The sequence below is a fragment of the Elephantulus edwardii genome, unplaced genomic scaffold, assembly GCF_000299155.1.
Source record: "Elephantulus edwardii isolate Elephantulus edwardi_28Jun2011 unplaced genomic scaffold, EleEdw1.0 scaffold00207, whole genome shotgun sequence".
In the NCBI taxonomy this organism is placed as follows: domain Eukaryota; kingdom Metazoa; phylum Chordata; class Mammalia; order Macroscelidea; family Macroscelididae; genus Elephantulus; species Elephantulus edwardii.
In genome coordinates, this window is record NW_006399957.1 from 30,510 (window position 1) to 47,632 (window position 17,123).

Here is a 17,123-nt window from a genome sequence, read left to right on the forward strand (position 1 = left end):
TGGTTTTTCTTCAGCCTTTTCCTGACAGACACCAGGTGGGTCAGTCAGTGTTTCAGGTTTACTTGAATCACTGTCCACTTTCTGTGCTTTGCCACCTATTTGTTTGCTCTGTTGTTGTTCAGAGAAGAACCGCTGCGTGGACTGAAGAACCTCTGCTCTCTGCTTTGCCTTCATGTCTTGTTCAGCCTTCAACGCAGCCTGGGCCTGATTACCTCTGACTCCAGATAGTGATCCACAAGGACCCCTGGCTACATGTGGCAAACGAGCATGGCTCATGAGGCCTGTGGTCAGCGGAGGAGGCATCTGACTGGCCAGTGCCATTGGTGGCCTCTGAACAGGCGCTGGGAAGGTGTTAGTATGTGGGGCTCTTACCAATGGAGGGACCAGGTTAGGCTGAGAGAGAATCTGGGGTGCAAACTGTGTAGGAAATGGTTGTGTCATCCATTGAGGTTCTTGTCTTCCAGCTCACTGACTGTTCTGTCTCTTCTGTTCTACTTTTTGTCCCTCCAGCATGATTGGCACTTCCGCCATTTTAATGTCTTAATATTCTGTATTGCATTTTCATGCCTTTCTGTTATTTTTACTAGTCTGTTGGCTATACCCTGTTTTGTGGTGATTTTTTTTTACACTTCTTATACCTGTTTATCTGTAGGTTCAATTATTTCTTCCATCTTTGGTATTTTCTTCCATAGTTGTTCAAGGTGCTCCTCATCAATATATTTCTTCTGGTTGTCTGTCTCTAGAGTAATTGCTTTTTTAATAGCTTCCATCATTTCTTCCATCATTTGCACTTTGTTCTGTAGCTGTTCCGATAACTCTGAAACAACTTATGTCTTCTGGTTGTCTGTGTCTAGGGTATTTAGTGGGTCTGCAATATGCTCTGCTTTTTTAGGAGAAGGGTTATTTTATTTTTACACAATATTTGAAGCACAGTTATTTGGCAGAGATTTTATTTTCTTTTTTTCATTTTTATACTGGTTTATTTGCAAAGTTTGCATACATTTATTTTTCACACTGGATCTTTCCCGTTTCCTTCACCCTCATGCTCCCTGTTTGGCAGTTTTTTGTTTTATTATTATTACTTTAACAAAAGTTTACAGAGACTTAGGGTTTCCAGTCATTCGTTGTTGCACTTTTCTCCCAGCGCACCCCTTCCCCTCCATTCACTCTTCTTGCAAAAGTAAAAGAAAAATTCTTTCATTGTTATGCAATCCCTCCCCCCCTCCCAAGTCCACCCCACTGTGTGGCCTTCATTCTGGACTCCTGTCATGACAATAATACCCATTCATATATCCCTCTTAAACAGGTCTCTCCCTCATCTCTTTCAATGCAGTATACATCATCCCTCCCCTCTACTCTGTCTTCCCTCAACCCCGATGGCAGTCCCAAAACTTCCAATTTTCCTAGAATCACACTTTATACATCCCATGTTCCAATTATTAATTGATGTTTGCAGCTATTTTGCCACATTTTGAGTCTTGCAAAATCTACCAATGAAGGTCTTTTATTGTCTGAAAGCTTTACTCCATCACAATCATCATGGTGGTCTCTACTTTGAGAAGGCAACTCTTGCCCAGTCTTGTTTTTGATAACTTCTAACCTTAGAGGCTCATCTTCTGGCACTAAAGGCAACAATATTCTTCTGTTGTCTGGAGGGTTCTTGCAGGCCTGTTGTTTCAGAAGTAGATGGTCAGTCCTGCTGACCATGGTCTGGATGCTGTGCTGAAACATGTCTCCTGTGAGTGACGATGCTAGTATTTGAAATTCCAATGACATAGCTTCCAGCATCATAGCAACACAAGATACCATGGTAGGCAGTCTGACAGATGAGTGAGTGGTGGTGGTGGTGGTGACGGAGGTGTTATTGTTACATGTCATTGAGTTGGAACCAACTCGTAGCTGACCCTCCAGTGGGTTTTCAGAGGAAATAGATCACATGGGAGGAGATTGCCCATCTTTCTTGCCCGGAATAGCTGGTGGATTTAAACTGTGTCCCTTTGACGTGTGTGTGTGTGTGTGTCTACACAGCATGTTAGTTGACATCGAGTTGACTGTGACTAATAGCAACACTATAAACAACAGCTCTAAATCTTGTCCTGTGGTGCCCCATCCTCACTGTCTCTCATGCTCATGTCCATTATAGTGGTCACAGTGTCAGGGTGTCGGTCCATCTTTTTGAAGATTTTATTCCCTTTCATTGACTATTTTTCCCACCATTATGTCTGGCTTCAAAGATTTGGGTTGATATTGCTTCTCTAGGCAGTAATCTTAAAAATATTTTAAAAGACTCTTGTGCCGCATGAAGGAGTCCTCATGATGAAGTGAGTTACATGTTGCACTGCTAACCAAGGGGTTAGCCCAAGTCCACCAGTTGCTGTGAGGGGTAAAGCTGAGACAGACTGTTCCAACTAAGATTTAAAGCTTCAGAAACCTGGTGGAGGGTCACCATGAGTCAGCATTGAGTCAACAGCATTGCATTTGCTTTTGGCATCAACTCACAACTCAGTTATGACCTCTTTTAATTTTGAAAGCAAAGAATTCTAAAGTACCTAGGTTGAAATTCACTAGAGTCTTTAACTATTTCAGATTTTGAAAAGTATCCCCAAAACAATGGCATGATTAGTACTTCTGTGATGTTGAATTAAATCTGCTAATTCTTTCACCTTATTTAACCTGCTCTATAAGGGGCTGTAATAGCACAATAATTAAGCACTCAGCTGCTTACCAAAAGTTTGGCGATTTGAACCCACCCAACAGCTAAGTTAATACAAAGCCCTGTCAGTCTGCCTGCATGGAGACTGTTGTTGGTTGTTGTGTACCATTGAGTCAGAACCACGCAGCTTCTTGCCACTAGGCCACCAGAGCTCCTTGGAGACTACACCTGGGAAGGTCCTGCTGCTATCTGGGTCATTAGGAGTCAGAATGGACTTGACTTTATCTAATGGCAACAGCAGTAACATCCTAGCATAGTTGGAAAATAAAGATGTTAATTTATTACCCCTTCCCAATATTTTTTATCATGACACGCGTGTATCATAACACATTCTACATTTATTTTTCCCTAAACTTTGGCATCCATTAAGTGAATGAAGCATAGTTGAGGTGACAAAGCCAGTTTCATCATCAAACACAAACCAGACTTTCTGTCAGGATAAATCCTGAATTAATTTTCCAGTTATAATTAACATGTTAATATAATCTAAGGAAAATTATCAGAAGTCATCAGGGATAAATCAAGATGTATCTTAGGTTGGTTATTAGATGCAGTTAGAGTTCTAGCAGTGCAGAACTGCATACAGACACTACTTAGTGAGCTGTGATGATTTTGGTTCAGAGTATGCCTAGTGTCCCAGTGGGGTCAAGAGAGCCTGCAAATCCTGCTCTGAACGTTTGTTCAGAAAATGTAAGTAATAATCCCATGTAAAAGTAAGAAATACTCCTCTCTGTTTCACTAGATTTATTATTAAAATCTTGCATATTCAGTGGGAAAAACATGTACTGTTGGAGACTGGTTGGACACTAGCTTATTCTGGACCCAAAAGATGGAAAGATCAAGGTTGTCTGTGATGAGCTAGACATCTCATAATATGCAGAGAGTTCTAGACTCTCACTAAGTTTGCAAGAATCTTACCTGTTCCCCAGTCACATCAGATAAATATTGAAAAAATTTGCTCATCTCTAACTGTGAGTGGGGATCTGCTATACTGTGCCAGCCTGGCCCCTCCCAGGGGAGGGGAATTCAGAGAGCAGATGAAGCCAGTTCCTGGCAGGCTTTAGGTGTGACTAGTCAGAAAAGGTGGTTTTCCCCAAGTTAGAGTTTTCAGTTAGCCTATTGTTTGCTCCTGGGAGATCTTTCCTCCTTGAGGCCATGTGGGAGGTGGAGATAGCTTTCCTATGGTGGGTGAGGAACGGTGGGTGAAGATGTCCCCTGGACATGGATTCTGTGTCATCCAATGTGGTCCCCTTACATGAGGCAGCTTGGTGGGGTTCAGGTCACAGACCTCGGAAGAACCTCACGTTTGGTATGCCAGATCTAGGTGCTGTCAGCATTAGAGGTCACTGTGTGCCTGGGCTAAGTTCAGGTAGTATCAGTGTACTGAAGGGCACCAGCCACTGCAGGATAAACCCAGGCTCCTTTTGCAGGTGAGAATGAGCCTAGGCCAGCAGCCCAGTGGAGAGTTGTCTCCTTGGGTGGGGACACACTGGGTCACTTTCTTCAGGTGGGAGGTAAGCTTGGATCCCCATCCACAAGGGGCATGAAAGGGGTGATGCTGCTAACTGAAAGGTTGGTGGTTCAAAGCCATTAGTCACTCACTGTGCAGGTGGAAGATAAGCAGTGTCCTCCCTGAAGACTTGTGGTCTTGGACGCCCAGTGGAAGTGGCCAGGAGTGCCTGTCACCGTTCCACACGCATAAGACTCCTTCATCTTTCCATTTTGCTTTTTTTGAAATGCAAGTCAAGCAAGACACTTCCTTTTTGCTGAAAATGAAAATATAGTGTTTTCCAGGCCCTTAGAAAAAGCCTGGCAACTTATCTACCTTGCTTCTTCCCTGACTGTGTCATCTGTCCTGTGACCCTTGTTCCTGCAGGCTTGTCCCTATGAGGTTCTTACGCAGCCGTGAGAGCGAGGAGAGGTCTGCAGAGGACTCCTACACTCATATTTGCAATGCATGTTGAAATTCTTCTTTTCCCTCCCTCTCTAGGATTCTCTGAATCCCTCTCTCTCTGCTAGGTGGGGAGCACTTCCTTTCCCACACCCAGTGGCCCTGCTGGGACCCACTTCCTGCTGTCTATTTGTTGAAGCTCTGTTCTACCCCCACTGTGCCTCATTGCCAGGCCCTCCTTCCTTCACTTCTCAGTTAGGAGACCAGCCCCCTCTTCCTGCTGTCTGTTCACCCTGTCTTTTCTGTTGTAGTTTGGGGCTGAATTCCGGAGATTCTCCCTGGACCGGCACCGACCAGGCCGGTTTGAGGACTTCTACCAGCTGGTGGTACATACCCACCAACTTGCCAGTGCCGACGTGACCCTGGGCTACGCGGATGTGCATGGGGACCTGTTGCCCATCAATAATGATGACAACTTCTGCAAGGCAGTGTCCAGCGCTTGCCCTCTGCTGCGTGTCTTTGTCCAGAAGCGAGGTACGTGGCTCAGCCTATCACAGAAGCAAGTTAAAATGTGTTTTGCCAGCTTCTTTTATCTGAAAGGCTACATTGAAACTGCCTTCCCCACATTAAGTGGTGTTGATTTCTGACTTTTAAATCCTGAGGAAAAAATGGTACTATTTCAACATTTTGATTGTGAATAAGAAGTTCAGTAGGGCAGAGGAAGGCAGAAGTCTAAGAGCACAGCTAACTTAAGGCTGGTGTGTGTTTCCATGATCTTTGTAGTGTTGGAAAAAATGTTAGCTGTAAATTATAGCATTGGGCAATTTTTAGCTCTTAAAGCCTGGTTTTACTGTTCAGTAATAACAGTCTCATTTTCTGTGAAAATAAATAAATGACTCATAGAATGTGGGGTGGGAGTGAGGGGTGAGGGTCCTGATCTCTTGGCACTGCATTTTAGAGGCTTTTTTCTAGCCTCTAAATCTCCTCTATTGGAAGCAGGAGTGGCATCCACTTCCTAAATAACATGCATCCGGAAACTCTGTGAATTTTGATAAATGACGATAGTTATAGAAAGGCTTCAGGCCTTTTTTCAATAGGGTCACTATGAGTCATGCTCGACTCGACAGCAATCAGCAACAACAAACCTAACAGGATAGCTCACATTTTGAAACAATATAACTGAAGGGGGAAAAAACAGTGCAGTGAAGGGTTGTGGGGTCAGGTACCACCTCCCAGGTCCACTGGGCATGTGGGGCACAGCATTCATGAAGCCATCATGCAAGCCCCATTCCAGTGTGTCCCATTGGGAGGAAGGTACATCCAGGCTCCCTGAGCTCAGGATAGTTCTTGAAGACAGAGAGGGATGGCTGCATTGTGCTGGGGACAGAGGGGAGGGATTGCCAAGTTGGATAGGCGAGTCAGTCACTCTGACAAGTAGCTTTTAGTCTCTTATCTCTTTCCTCACGGCAAAGTGGACACTGGAAGTGGACCTCTGTGAAATTACTGTGATGGCTGGGATGGCTCTCTGTATATAGGACAGATAAAAATGTTGCATATGGTGTATTATCATAACATGTTTTAACATCATGATGTCACGGGGACTGGAGGTGATGGTTAGTAGAGTAGTAGATGTGCTGTGCCCTCATCCAGTCTTTTTGGGCTTGAACAGGCCTGGATGATGTACTATCCAACTTCATACAGTCCAGGGCAGTCCCTGACATTTTCCAAGAACTTTATGGAAATGAGGGAGTCCTGCTGTAATCTTCATTGCACTAAAGAGTCTTGTTGCTGCATCAGACTTGGGCACCTTGATGCCCACAGACATCCTTTGTCCTAAAAGAGCAGGCTTCCTTGGGTTGCAGCCAGAACACAACTCTGATCAAACTGGGAATCAAGCTGCTTTCCACACAGCACCACAGCCTCTCCTGTTCCACTGCTGGTGCTCCGCAACCTGTGTGTGTGTGTGTGTGTGTGTGTGTGTGTGTGTGTCATCTTTTGCCCTCAGGAGACACTGTCTACATCGAGTCCTGATACTCCATCCCCACAGCTTTCTCATGTTGCCAAAGCCTGGACCTTAGGAAGCTCAGAGCTGTGTCGGGACCTAGCAGGACATTGGCCAGGACCCTTGTGCTTTGGCTATCACAGTTGCTCCACCTGCCTTCTTTTTGATCACAGTTAGTCAGGCAGCATTCCTCTTCCCACACTGAGCCTTTCAAGACCCTAGTCATGAATAGGACATTTCCATTACTTTTCCCCAAGACTCCTGCTGTCACTCACTTAATAACAAAAACAAGCTCACTGCTACTGGGTCCATTCAAAATCATTTGCTGTTAGGTGTTGTTGAGTTGACTACACTCATAGCGACCCTATGAACAATATATCTAGTAACCCTTTAATAACGTTTGGGGTTTTTTCCCTTTTTTCTCAAGAGTTGTCTCCAAGGTCGCTTAGGGCAACTCATACGTGCAACAGGCTGCGTACACTACCAAGGAGTTGCTCTTTGCAGCCATTGCACACTGGCCCCCACAGAAAAGGAGGATGGTCAGCTTAATTAGCTGCTGACCCCTAAATAACTTTTGTAATGGATATATTTTGTTTAAATATACTTAGAAAGAAATTCCACAGTTTAGTCACAGATAAAAGTCAGTAATATACCTTTACTTGTGTTTTTAAAAAGAATCGTTTCACAAAGTAAATAAAATTTTTAAAAATGGATACATTTTCCACCTAAAATTATTTCTTCCTCCACACAAAGAACATCATGATGAAATACCAGCGTCTCTCATGTGTATATATGTAAAAACCACTCAAAAAATGCTAGCATGTGGAAATATGCTGTGTACATATACAACCTAGACAGCGATGTTTGTAGGAGCACCATTTGCAATAATAAAAAAGTGGAAACAACCTTTATGTCCATTAACAACTGAATAAATAGGCTTAAGGTGCCCTGTCCATGCAATGGAATATGAATCGGTCACAAAGAGATTGAAAATCTAGCACACACTGTGATTGTAGTGAATTTTAAAGCATGCCTAGTGACATTCTAGAAAACTCAAACTCGTTGCCCTCAAGTTGGAACTGACACATAGTTGACCTTCCAGTAGGTTTCCGAAAGCTGTAAATCCCATGGAAGGAGACTGCCTATCTTTTCCAGAAGGAACACTGGTGGGTATAAACCACAATAGGCTCTGCCTTCGAGTCAACTGTGAAATCCCTACGAACTACACGACTAGATCTCAAAATAGAACAGCAAAGTCAGTCAGTCACAAAGGGACAAATATTGTAGAGTTCTAGTTCTGTGAACTGTATGGAAGAGGCAAATCCATGGAGACAAGATAGGCTAGAGGTGCCAGGGGCTAGAGGAGGTATAAGTTTCTTTTTAAGAGTGCTAGGATATTCTGCAATTTGTGATGATGGATGAGTAATGCTGCAGCTATGTTTAAAAGGCACTGAATTTTGTACAAGTGGACTTTAGAACAGTTGTTGTTATTTTTATGTTCCATCAAGTTGCCTGCAATACCATACTGAGTCTGTAGACCAAAACACTAAGCCCTATACTGTGCCAGTCTTACTGACCCCAACATACCTACGCCCGTTACCCCATTTACTGTGTCAATCCATCTCATCCAAGATCTTTCTCTCCTTTACTGCACCCTTCCAAGCATGATGCCCTTCTCCAAGGACTGGTCCCTCCTGGCCACCTGCCCACAGTATGTGAGATGGAGCTTCAAAATCCTTGTCTCCAAGGAGAAACTTGCTTCAGTCTCCCCAAGACACACCTGTTCTCTTGGTGGCCCATGGTTCAATATTCTTCTCCAGCACCACAACTCAAAGGTGTCGATTCTTCTATAATCTTTAGTCCTTATCCAGCTCCCTGATGCATAGCCAGTAACTGCAAAAGACCAAGATGGATGCCAGATAAGACTCTGAATATTGCATTAGAGCACCAAGAAGCTGAAGATAAAAGGAAGGAATTAAAGAGCTAGACAGAAAATTTCAAAGAGCAGCTTGGGATGACAAACCAAGGTTTTATAATGAAATGTACAAAGAGCTGGAGTCAGAAAAATCAAAAGGGCCAAACTCGCTCAACATTTCTTAAGCTGAAGGAATTGAAAAACAAGTTCAAGCCGTGAGTGGCAATACTTAAGGATGCCTTGGGCAATATATTAAATGATCCAAGAATTATTACAAGAAGATGGACGGAGTATACAGAGTCACTGTACCATAAGGAATTGGCTGACACAGAATTTCATGAAACAACATAGGAGCAAGAGCCTGTGGTGATGAAGGAGGAAGTTCAAGCTACTCTGAAAGAATTGCCAAAAAACAAAGCTTTAGGAGTTGATGGCATACCAATTGACATATTTCAACAAACAGACGCTGACTGCTGTCCTGGATGTGCTCACTAAGTTGTACCAAGAAATCTGGAGGATAGCCACCTGGCCAACTGACTGGAATAGATCGATATTTGTTCCCATTCCAAAGAAAGGTGACCCAACAGAGTGCAGAAATTATCGAATATCATTAATATCACATGCAAACAAGATTCTGCTGAAAATTACCAAAAAACAACTGGAGTAACACATCAGCAGAGAACTGCCAGATGTACAGGCTGGGTTTAGAAGAGGCCATGGTACTAGGGACATGATAGCTAACATTAGATGGATCGTGGCAGTAAGCAGAGAATAGTACCAGGTGAATGTCTATCTGTGTTTCATTAAAAATGCAAAGGCATTTGACTGTGTGGCTCACAACAAACTGTGGCTGACTCTGAGAAGAATGGGAATCTCAGAACATTTGATTGTGCTCATGCAAAACCTATACTTGCACTAAGAGGCAGTCGTCAGAACAGAGCAAGGAGACAGACCAGAGCAAGGGGGTCAACCAGGGATGTATTCTGTCTCCATATCTTTTCAATCTATACACAGGACAGATCGTCCAGGAGGCTGGGCTGTATAAGGAGGAATGTGGCATCAGAATTCGGGAAAGATTCATCAATAGCCTGCATTATGCAGATGACACAACCCTGCTTGCTTGCTAAAACTGAGGAGGACCTGAAGCACATGCTGCAGAAGGTCAAGGAGCGCAGCCTTCAATACGGATTGAAGCTCAACATCAAGAAAACAAAGATTCTCACCACGGGGCCAATTGGCAGCATCAATTATGGATGGTGAAGAGATTGAGATTGTTTACAGTTTTAGTTTGCTTGGTTCCACAGTCAACACTCTTGGTCCCAGCAGCCAGGAAATCAAGAGACAAATCCCATTGGGAAAGTCAGCTGTCAGGGACCTCTCCAGAGTACTAAAGAGCAACAACATCAGGCTAGAGACTAAGGTATACCTGATCCTGGATATAGTCTTTGCAGTCACGTGCTATGCATCAGAGAGCTGGACAGTGACTAGGGATGATAGAAAGAACTGTTGCCTTTGAGCTGTGGTGCTGGGAAAGAGTGTTGAATATACAAAGGACTGTTAGGAGAACAAACAGGTTTGACCTAGAAAGGCTGAAACCAGGCTGTTCCTTGGAGGCAAGGATTCTAAAGCTTTGTGTGACGTACTTGGGGCATGTTGCAAGGAGAGACCAGCCCTTGGAAAGGGCCATCATGTTTGGGAAGGTGGAGGGACAGTGCAAGAAAGGAAGACCCTCGATGAGATGGGTCAATTCAGTGATTGTGGTAATGGGAATAGGTGTGTCAGAGACAGTAATTTTGGCACAGGATAGAGCAGGGTTTAGGGCTCTTGTACATAGGGTCGCTATGAGTTGGAAGCAACTTGACAGCACATAACAACAACAACAACATGGTCTGGATCAGGTGAACCTTAATCCCTAGATTAACATCAGTGCTCTTTAGCACTCTGGAGACGTCCTTGACAGCACACTTCCCCAGCACAGTTCGTCTTTTGAGTTCCTGACTGCTGGTGCTAAAGAATGTTGATTATGGAGCGGAGCACGGTATAATTGTTAACAACCTCAATCTCTTCTTCCTCATAGTGCTGACAATTGTCCCAGTGGTGAGACTCTTGGTCTTGTTGATGTTGAGCTTCAATCCATATTGAAGACTACAGTCCTTGACCTTCTGCCGCAAACATTTCCAGTCCTCCTCAGTTTTGGCAAACTAAGGTTACGCCATATGCATAACATAGGTTGTTGATGAGGCTTTTTTCACATTCCTTCTCATAAAGCCCAGCCTCAGGGATGATCTGTTCCACAGACACATTGAAAAGGTTGGGAGATAGGATGCATCTCTGACACTCTCCTGTCCCATTTTCAACCATCCAGTATTTCCTTGCTCTGTTCTGAGGACTGCTTCCTGGCCCAAGTATCGGTTTTACAGAAGCACAATCAAGTGTTCTGGGGATTCCCATTCTTCTTAAGGTTAGCCACAATTTGCTGTGATCCACACAGTCAAATGCCTTTGCATAGTTAATGAAACACAGATAGACATTCCTCTGGTACAGTTATATCTCAATAATATATGTTAAAGAAATCAAAAGTGCTTTATCAGGGTTGACCCTTCCCAGCACAGAGTCAGTGCCCGGGGGCCATGCCACTCCTAATACCACATGGCGGTACTATGACCCTACTAACCCCACGCCCTGGTGTCATGCCCCTTATAATGCCACACTCCTGGTGCCACCCCCCCATACCACACCCCTGGGGCCACACCCTTCCCAGTGTTACGCCTCTCCTAATACCACACCCCATCCTCATCCTTCCTCATACCATGCCCCTGTCACCACGTTCCTCCTACCAGAACTCCAGCACCACACCTCTTCTAATACGATGCCCCTCCCAAGACTACTCCCCCACCGCCACACCCCTTCGAATACCACTACCCTGATGCTACACTCCTCTGAATACCATGCCCCTCCGAATACCAAGCACATCCTTGCATTCACCCCTCCTCATGCCACGCTCCCTCGCTGTGCAACTCCCCTCCCAGTGTCTCTTCACACCCCCTCCTGACACCACTTACCACTCATCATGCCTCCTCACTGTGCCACTTCACGCACATCACCCTCTCCTTGCCTCACCAAATCGCATCATCACACATTCATCTATCCCACACCCAACCAAGCTTTGCCCTATGCTCTGCCACAGCCCCTCTCACCGTGCCGTGCAGCCTCACTCTGCCATGCCCTGCGACACTCTCAAGCTGCCACGTGTGGCCACACCCCATCTCTACTCTAGAGTCAGCCAACCCAACACATACTTTTTGATTTTTTTTGGCATGAAATTTAGCTTTTTGTTCAGTGTCTAAAGCACATCTCTCCCTAGGCAATAGAAGCTTCCAGCTGATATATCACCTGATGTCACGTATCAACATCAGGACAGAAGGGTGTGGTGTCAAGGTATAGCCTAGCGTTTGGTCACTGCCTCCCCGTAAAATGGCTTCCACAATCCCAGCTCCCTAAGGACTGGCAGGACCACTCTCTGCCAGTGATGAAAGCACAGCACCGTGTTGCCAGCAAGTGGCCACTCTTAGTGGCCACCAGAATTCCATAGTCACTGGCTACACCTGTCCATCTGAAAAGCCAGCAAATGACTACAGCTGAGGAAATAAAAGAATCTTAGAGATTCTTGTGAGATTAGAATCAACCAATTAGTAGGCGGCTGACCTGCAGACTGCCGGAGGCGCCTGTGAGGTGGCCACAACCCAGTGTGCTCCCTGTACCTGACAAGCCATCTGTGTGATACAGAGAATACAGGGTTATGACCTGTGGTCTGACTGGGTGTGAAGTTGAAGCCAGAACTCACCTTCTGGGCAGTGTTCCCAATGGCCAAGTGATCACCACTTGTTGTTGATCTCACGGGCCATCGAGTCGCGACTCATATGGAACCCTGTATACAATGAATTCTGCCCTATCCTGAGCCAGTTTCACGGGCTCACCTACCCCCATTACTCCAGTTACTGAGTCAGTCCATCTCATCCGGGATCTTGCTCTCCTGCGCTGACTCTCCCCCCTTCCAAGCATGTGGACACTGTCCAGAAGGTGACTCCTGGCTTCAGGTTGGGCGTCAGGATCCACCTGTCTCCACGTCCCTGGAGAACCTCGTCATTGCCCTTTCGGGCACATCCTTCCTAGAACTTCAGTGGCACATTTGTGTTCACCTATGATGATCTGGAATCACTTTGAGAAAAATTTCCACAATCACTGTTTTCTTTTCCAAAACCATCAGCAAGATGGATTTCCGCGTGTGGAGCAGGGACTTTTCCTGTTTTCACCCTGCGTGTATGTGATGTCTGTCCTCCTGAGGAAAGTGACTCACAGGGCATCGCCCAGCACATGTCCCATCTGCACCGGGACACTCAACAAGTTGCTTACAAGCCAGAGTCGAGGCTCAAAGCTGGCATGCCTACTGTCTTGGTAGAAACTTCTGGTCAATGAGCATGTGCACTTGTTCAGACTGCAAGAAGACCCCTGATGTGCTGGATCAGGGCTGAGTGGATGTGAGGAGTGGGGACTTGGATCTGTGGTGTGTATTGATGTCTTCCCTCCGTCCCTCCCACAAACATACCTATAGTGTTCCAGATGAGAGACTTAAATGAAGACAGAAAATCATGTTAGGACAGCTCTTTGTATACTTCAACACAAATCTAGCTCACCATGATAACCAACCCCAATTGGGCCAGGATTCCTATCTGGGGACCCCAAATGAGCTCAAACTACCATCTCTTCCAGTTTTAGTCCGAGGTCTGTCCAGCCCATCCCTACCAAGAACTTCATGGAAAGGCCACCCCAAAACCATGTAAGTAGGAGCCCCTCAGAAGCAGGCAGTCATCTCTCCTCATTGCTACTGTTGACCCTTGCTTGTTCCCAGACCCCACCACCCCACATCTCTGTCCAGGACAGGAAAAAGAACAAGCTCCTGAAAGCATGATAAAATTTGCAGCAGGAACAGAATCCTGATGTTGACCATGAGGACTCTCCCAGCCTGACTGCATGTCATGTGAAAGCATGATTTGGAAACGTGTGCTGGAGGACTCCAAGGGAGTCCACAGTGAGGCTACCCATGCCCAGCAGTGTCTGTAGATGGTGCTTTTGCCAAGCTCAGGTAAGACCCTGTGCCAGCCAGGGGTTTCTGGTAAGGTGCCAGTGGTAGAGACTGAGGTGGTGGGATCACCATGGACTAAGAAAGCCCTTCCCAGAGGCTGGGCAAGGCAGGAAAGTGGACAGATCATGGAAAGGGGCCATAGGCTCAATACCTATTTTCACTCCCCTACAAGCTGGGCCCCCTTTTCCAGCATTTTCTTTCTCTATAGTTTAAGGAATCATATTAAAAAATATTAAAGGGAGTCTAAATTTTAGTTACCTTGAAGAAAATTTTACTGTAGGATAATTTTGCTTCTCCTTTTAATTCTAGAATATTATTAAGGTATTCTTTTGTGTCTAAGGATACCTGGCTGTTGTATAGACTTTCACATTATCAAAGGTAAAAGAGAACTCTATCTCCATCTATCTCTGTCTCTCCCACTATGTGTCTCTGTCTGTCAGTCTCTCTAAATCTCTGTGTCTCAGTCTCTACCTGAGGTCACTAGAAGGAGTACCTGCATAGTGAAAATAACTTATATCCTTGGCTCTTAACCAAAAGATTGAAGGCCCAGGTTTACCTGCAATCACTTTGTAAGGCAGACCTCGAGATCACTTTGTAGAAGTCAGCCACCACAAAGCTGATGTTCCTAACTCTTCACTGAAGGTTTAGAAACCCCCATTAGAAGGTGTGCCTCACAGCTCTAATGGTGGGAAGCTACCTGGGTGCCAGAGTTTACTTTGGAATTCACATCTGGATTCAGATGAGTGACTGATAGTTGTGTACCCACAGCATCTGCGTCTTGTGCTCAGTAGAATTGTATTTCACGCAGCCCACTGTCTTCTCTGAACAGTGGCCAGTCCACACCACTGTTGGGGGTCTTTCCGATGTTCTTTTTTTCCCCCGTGGTTTCAGTGGCAGCCGCTGCGAACCAATGTCAGAGCCTTACATACAGGCTGGAATTTAGAGGGGATGGACCTGCAGATATACCCACCTGAGTCACACAGCCATCAAGTGGCAAGAGAACATCCCACTGAAGACAAGGACAGACACTGGGCCACCAACACCAGTCATGCTTGTTCCTATGGGAGAAAGAAGAGCAGTCTCCTCTCCTAAGACTTACTGCCTTGGAAACAATGTAGGGTCTGCTCTGAGTCCAGTCTAACCATACAGCAGTGAAGGAGAAGATAATACAGAATACATTGGAATTTTGTATGTAAATCTTAAACTTCGCAAACATGCTGAACTTAGTATTTAAACACCAGCATTTCGTTGTGGATTCTTTAGGACATTTGATAAACTAGATCGTGTCATCTACAGATAGTTTTTCCTTCCCAACCTAGGTGCTCTGGCTAGAACCTTTGGTCCAGAGTTGGATACAGGTAGTGCGAATAGCCATCCTGGTCTTGTCCCTGATCTCTCACCATCCAGCATAATGTGCCTTCTTGTAGATGCACTTTATCAGGTTGAAGAGCTGTTCTCTCTTTTTAACACCAAGATTGTAAATTGTTCGTTTCCTCTTGCTTGGGGAATTTGAAACAATACATTAGAGCTCCTTGACCAGTAGTGTAGTTATAAAAACAAAGTCCACAAGTAAAGGCACTTGAGTGGCGCCAGCACTCACTGAGTGCAGAAGTTGGCATTATAATTTGGGGTTGTGTCTAGACATGTGGTTTCATTGTATGCCATAAGCTATGAGCTCTCAGACAAAGGTGTCTCAAGCCAGTGTTCTTGCTTAGAGAACTTAAACTTCATACCAGAGCTTTCTTTCAAGTGTTTTGTTGTCTTTTCCTTTCTTTTTTGTTTAGAAGTATGTATGGATCAGGAAGCCTGATTCAGACAGAGAAAGATGATTACAGCTGGCTCTGCTAAACTTTTACTTCTGTGGTCTGGAGAATGGTGGGTATGAGAGCCAGAGATGGTCATCCAGCCTCATGAGGATCTTGTACACACCACAAGAGTGGACAAATGACAGGAAGGACCCTATGCAGAGGCTGTGACCCTGCCTTCATTTGAGGTGGAGCGGGTGCCCATGACCCAGGTCACCTGCCCGTCTCAACTGGTATAAGCTGGACTGAACTTGCCCTTAGAAACTTCGTCCAGCCGTAGCCCATAGGATGGCATGAGCTGTCTAGATGTAAGGAAGGGTACTGGTGGTAGGTTTCTACTAGTACCTTTGGGAAGGTACTAGGGCCTCTTTCTACTAGAGCTTTTGGGAAGATGTGTTATTTGGCCTTGCCTGCTGAGCCTCCTGTCCTGGTCACTGCTAGGTTCTCCACTGCCTACAGGTGCCAAGAGGCAAACAGGTGGTCCTACCATTCATTGCAGCTTTGTCACAGTTTGCTTCTGAGGTGGCCTGGTGCGCAGAGCAGACACAGGAGGGAGAAGGCATGTGCGCCTTCATACACATCATTTATCAGGTGAGGATAGTCTAGCCCACCAACAGGAAGACCCAGGCTTGTGACAGGAAGACCCTTTAACAAATAGCTAAAACAAAAAATAGAACCATGAAATGGGACCTCCAGAGACATTTGCTTGGCCTCAATAGTAAGCTTTCATTTTTCATAAGACATAATCTAAACTGGAAGGTACAAGGGAAGTGTGGGAGGTGGTGTGAGAGAATGTGTGTTTGTGTGTGAGTGTATGCACTTGAGAGTGAGCACGTCCATGTGTTTATGTCTGCATGATTGTGTGCATGTGAGTACATATGTGTATGTAAATGTATATATGTATGTCTGTGTGTGTGCCTGGTCAGCCCTCTCAGAGGAGAAGAGCCATTTTCCTAGCTATGTGGGGGGGTGTCCTTGTATGCATCTGTGTCAGAGACTGGCTCAGGAGAGGGAAGTGTTCAGAGCTATTGTACATAGGGTCGCTGTGATGCGATGGCACATAACAACAGCAACTGGGTTCCTTCAGCTGGCAGCCATGTGTTTGACTGTTGTGTCTCATGCCAGCAATGCAACAGTTCCCTTTCAAGGATCACACTGCATTCCAGACAGTAGTGTGTCTAGATTGGTGGACATGTCGCCATAGCTCAGCACACAGCACCCATTGATAAGAGCAAACAGGAGAAGCTTCAGCTGCACAGACCATGCTCCTGGTTGCACCAGTATCTGGACTGTGTGCGCAGTACACGGAGCATTGTTCAGTTTGTCCATCAGCCACATCTCCCCACTGATTGGCCCAGGCACTAGGTACCCGGCAGAACACTGGTGAGCCATGTATGCAGCTATCACTTTCAGTCCCAGGAGTTGAGCTTTAATCATTGCGTGAGAATGAAGCATGGGAGCTGGTGGAGGGGACAAAATGAGACAGCTTTCCCTGTGCTTTGGGGGTCCTGGACAGCCCACCTCCAGGGACATGTGCAGCTTTCTTTAGGCCATAGGCAGTATTTAGAGGTGGTTTTCACTTGCCAGTGCTTGCAGGAAAGATCTGTGACTTGAAAGCACACCTTTAACAGAAATTGGACACTGTTCTGTGCTT

At 45.5% G+C, this 17,123-nt stretch overlaps 1 protein-coding gene across 1 annotated transcript in view; it reads left to right on the top strand.

Annotated features, from left to right (window-relative positions):
* PARD6G (par-6 family cell polarity regulator gamma) overlaps window positions 1-17,123 on the top strand; it is a 49,948-nt gene that overhangs the window by 14,935 nt on the left and 17,890 nt on the right. Inside the window, exon 2 of the mRNA XM_006897222.1 lies at window positions 4,916-5,138. Within this exon, the coding sequence (XP_006897284.1) occupies window positions 4,916-5,138 (223 nt within the window). The remainder of the gene's footprint in view (window positions 1-4,915; window positions 5,139-17,123) is intronic.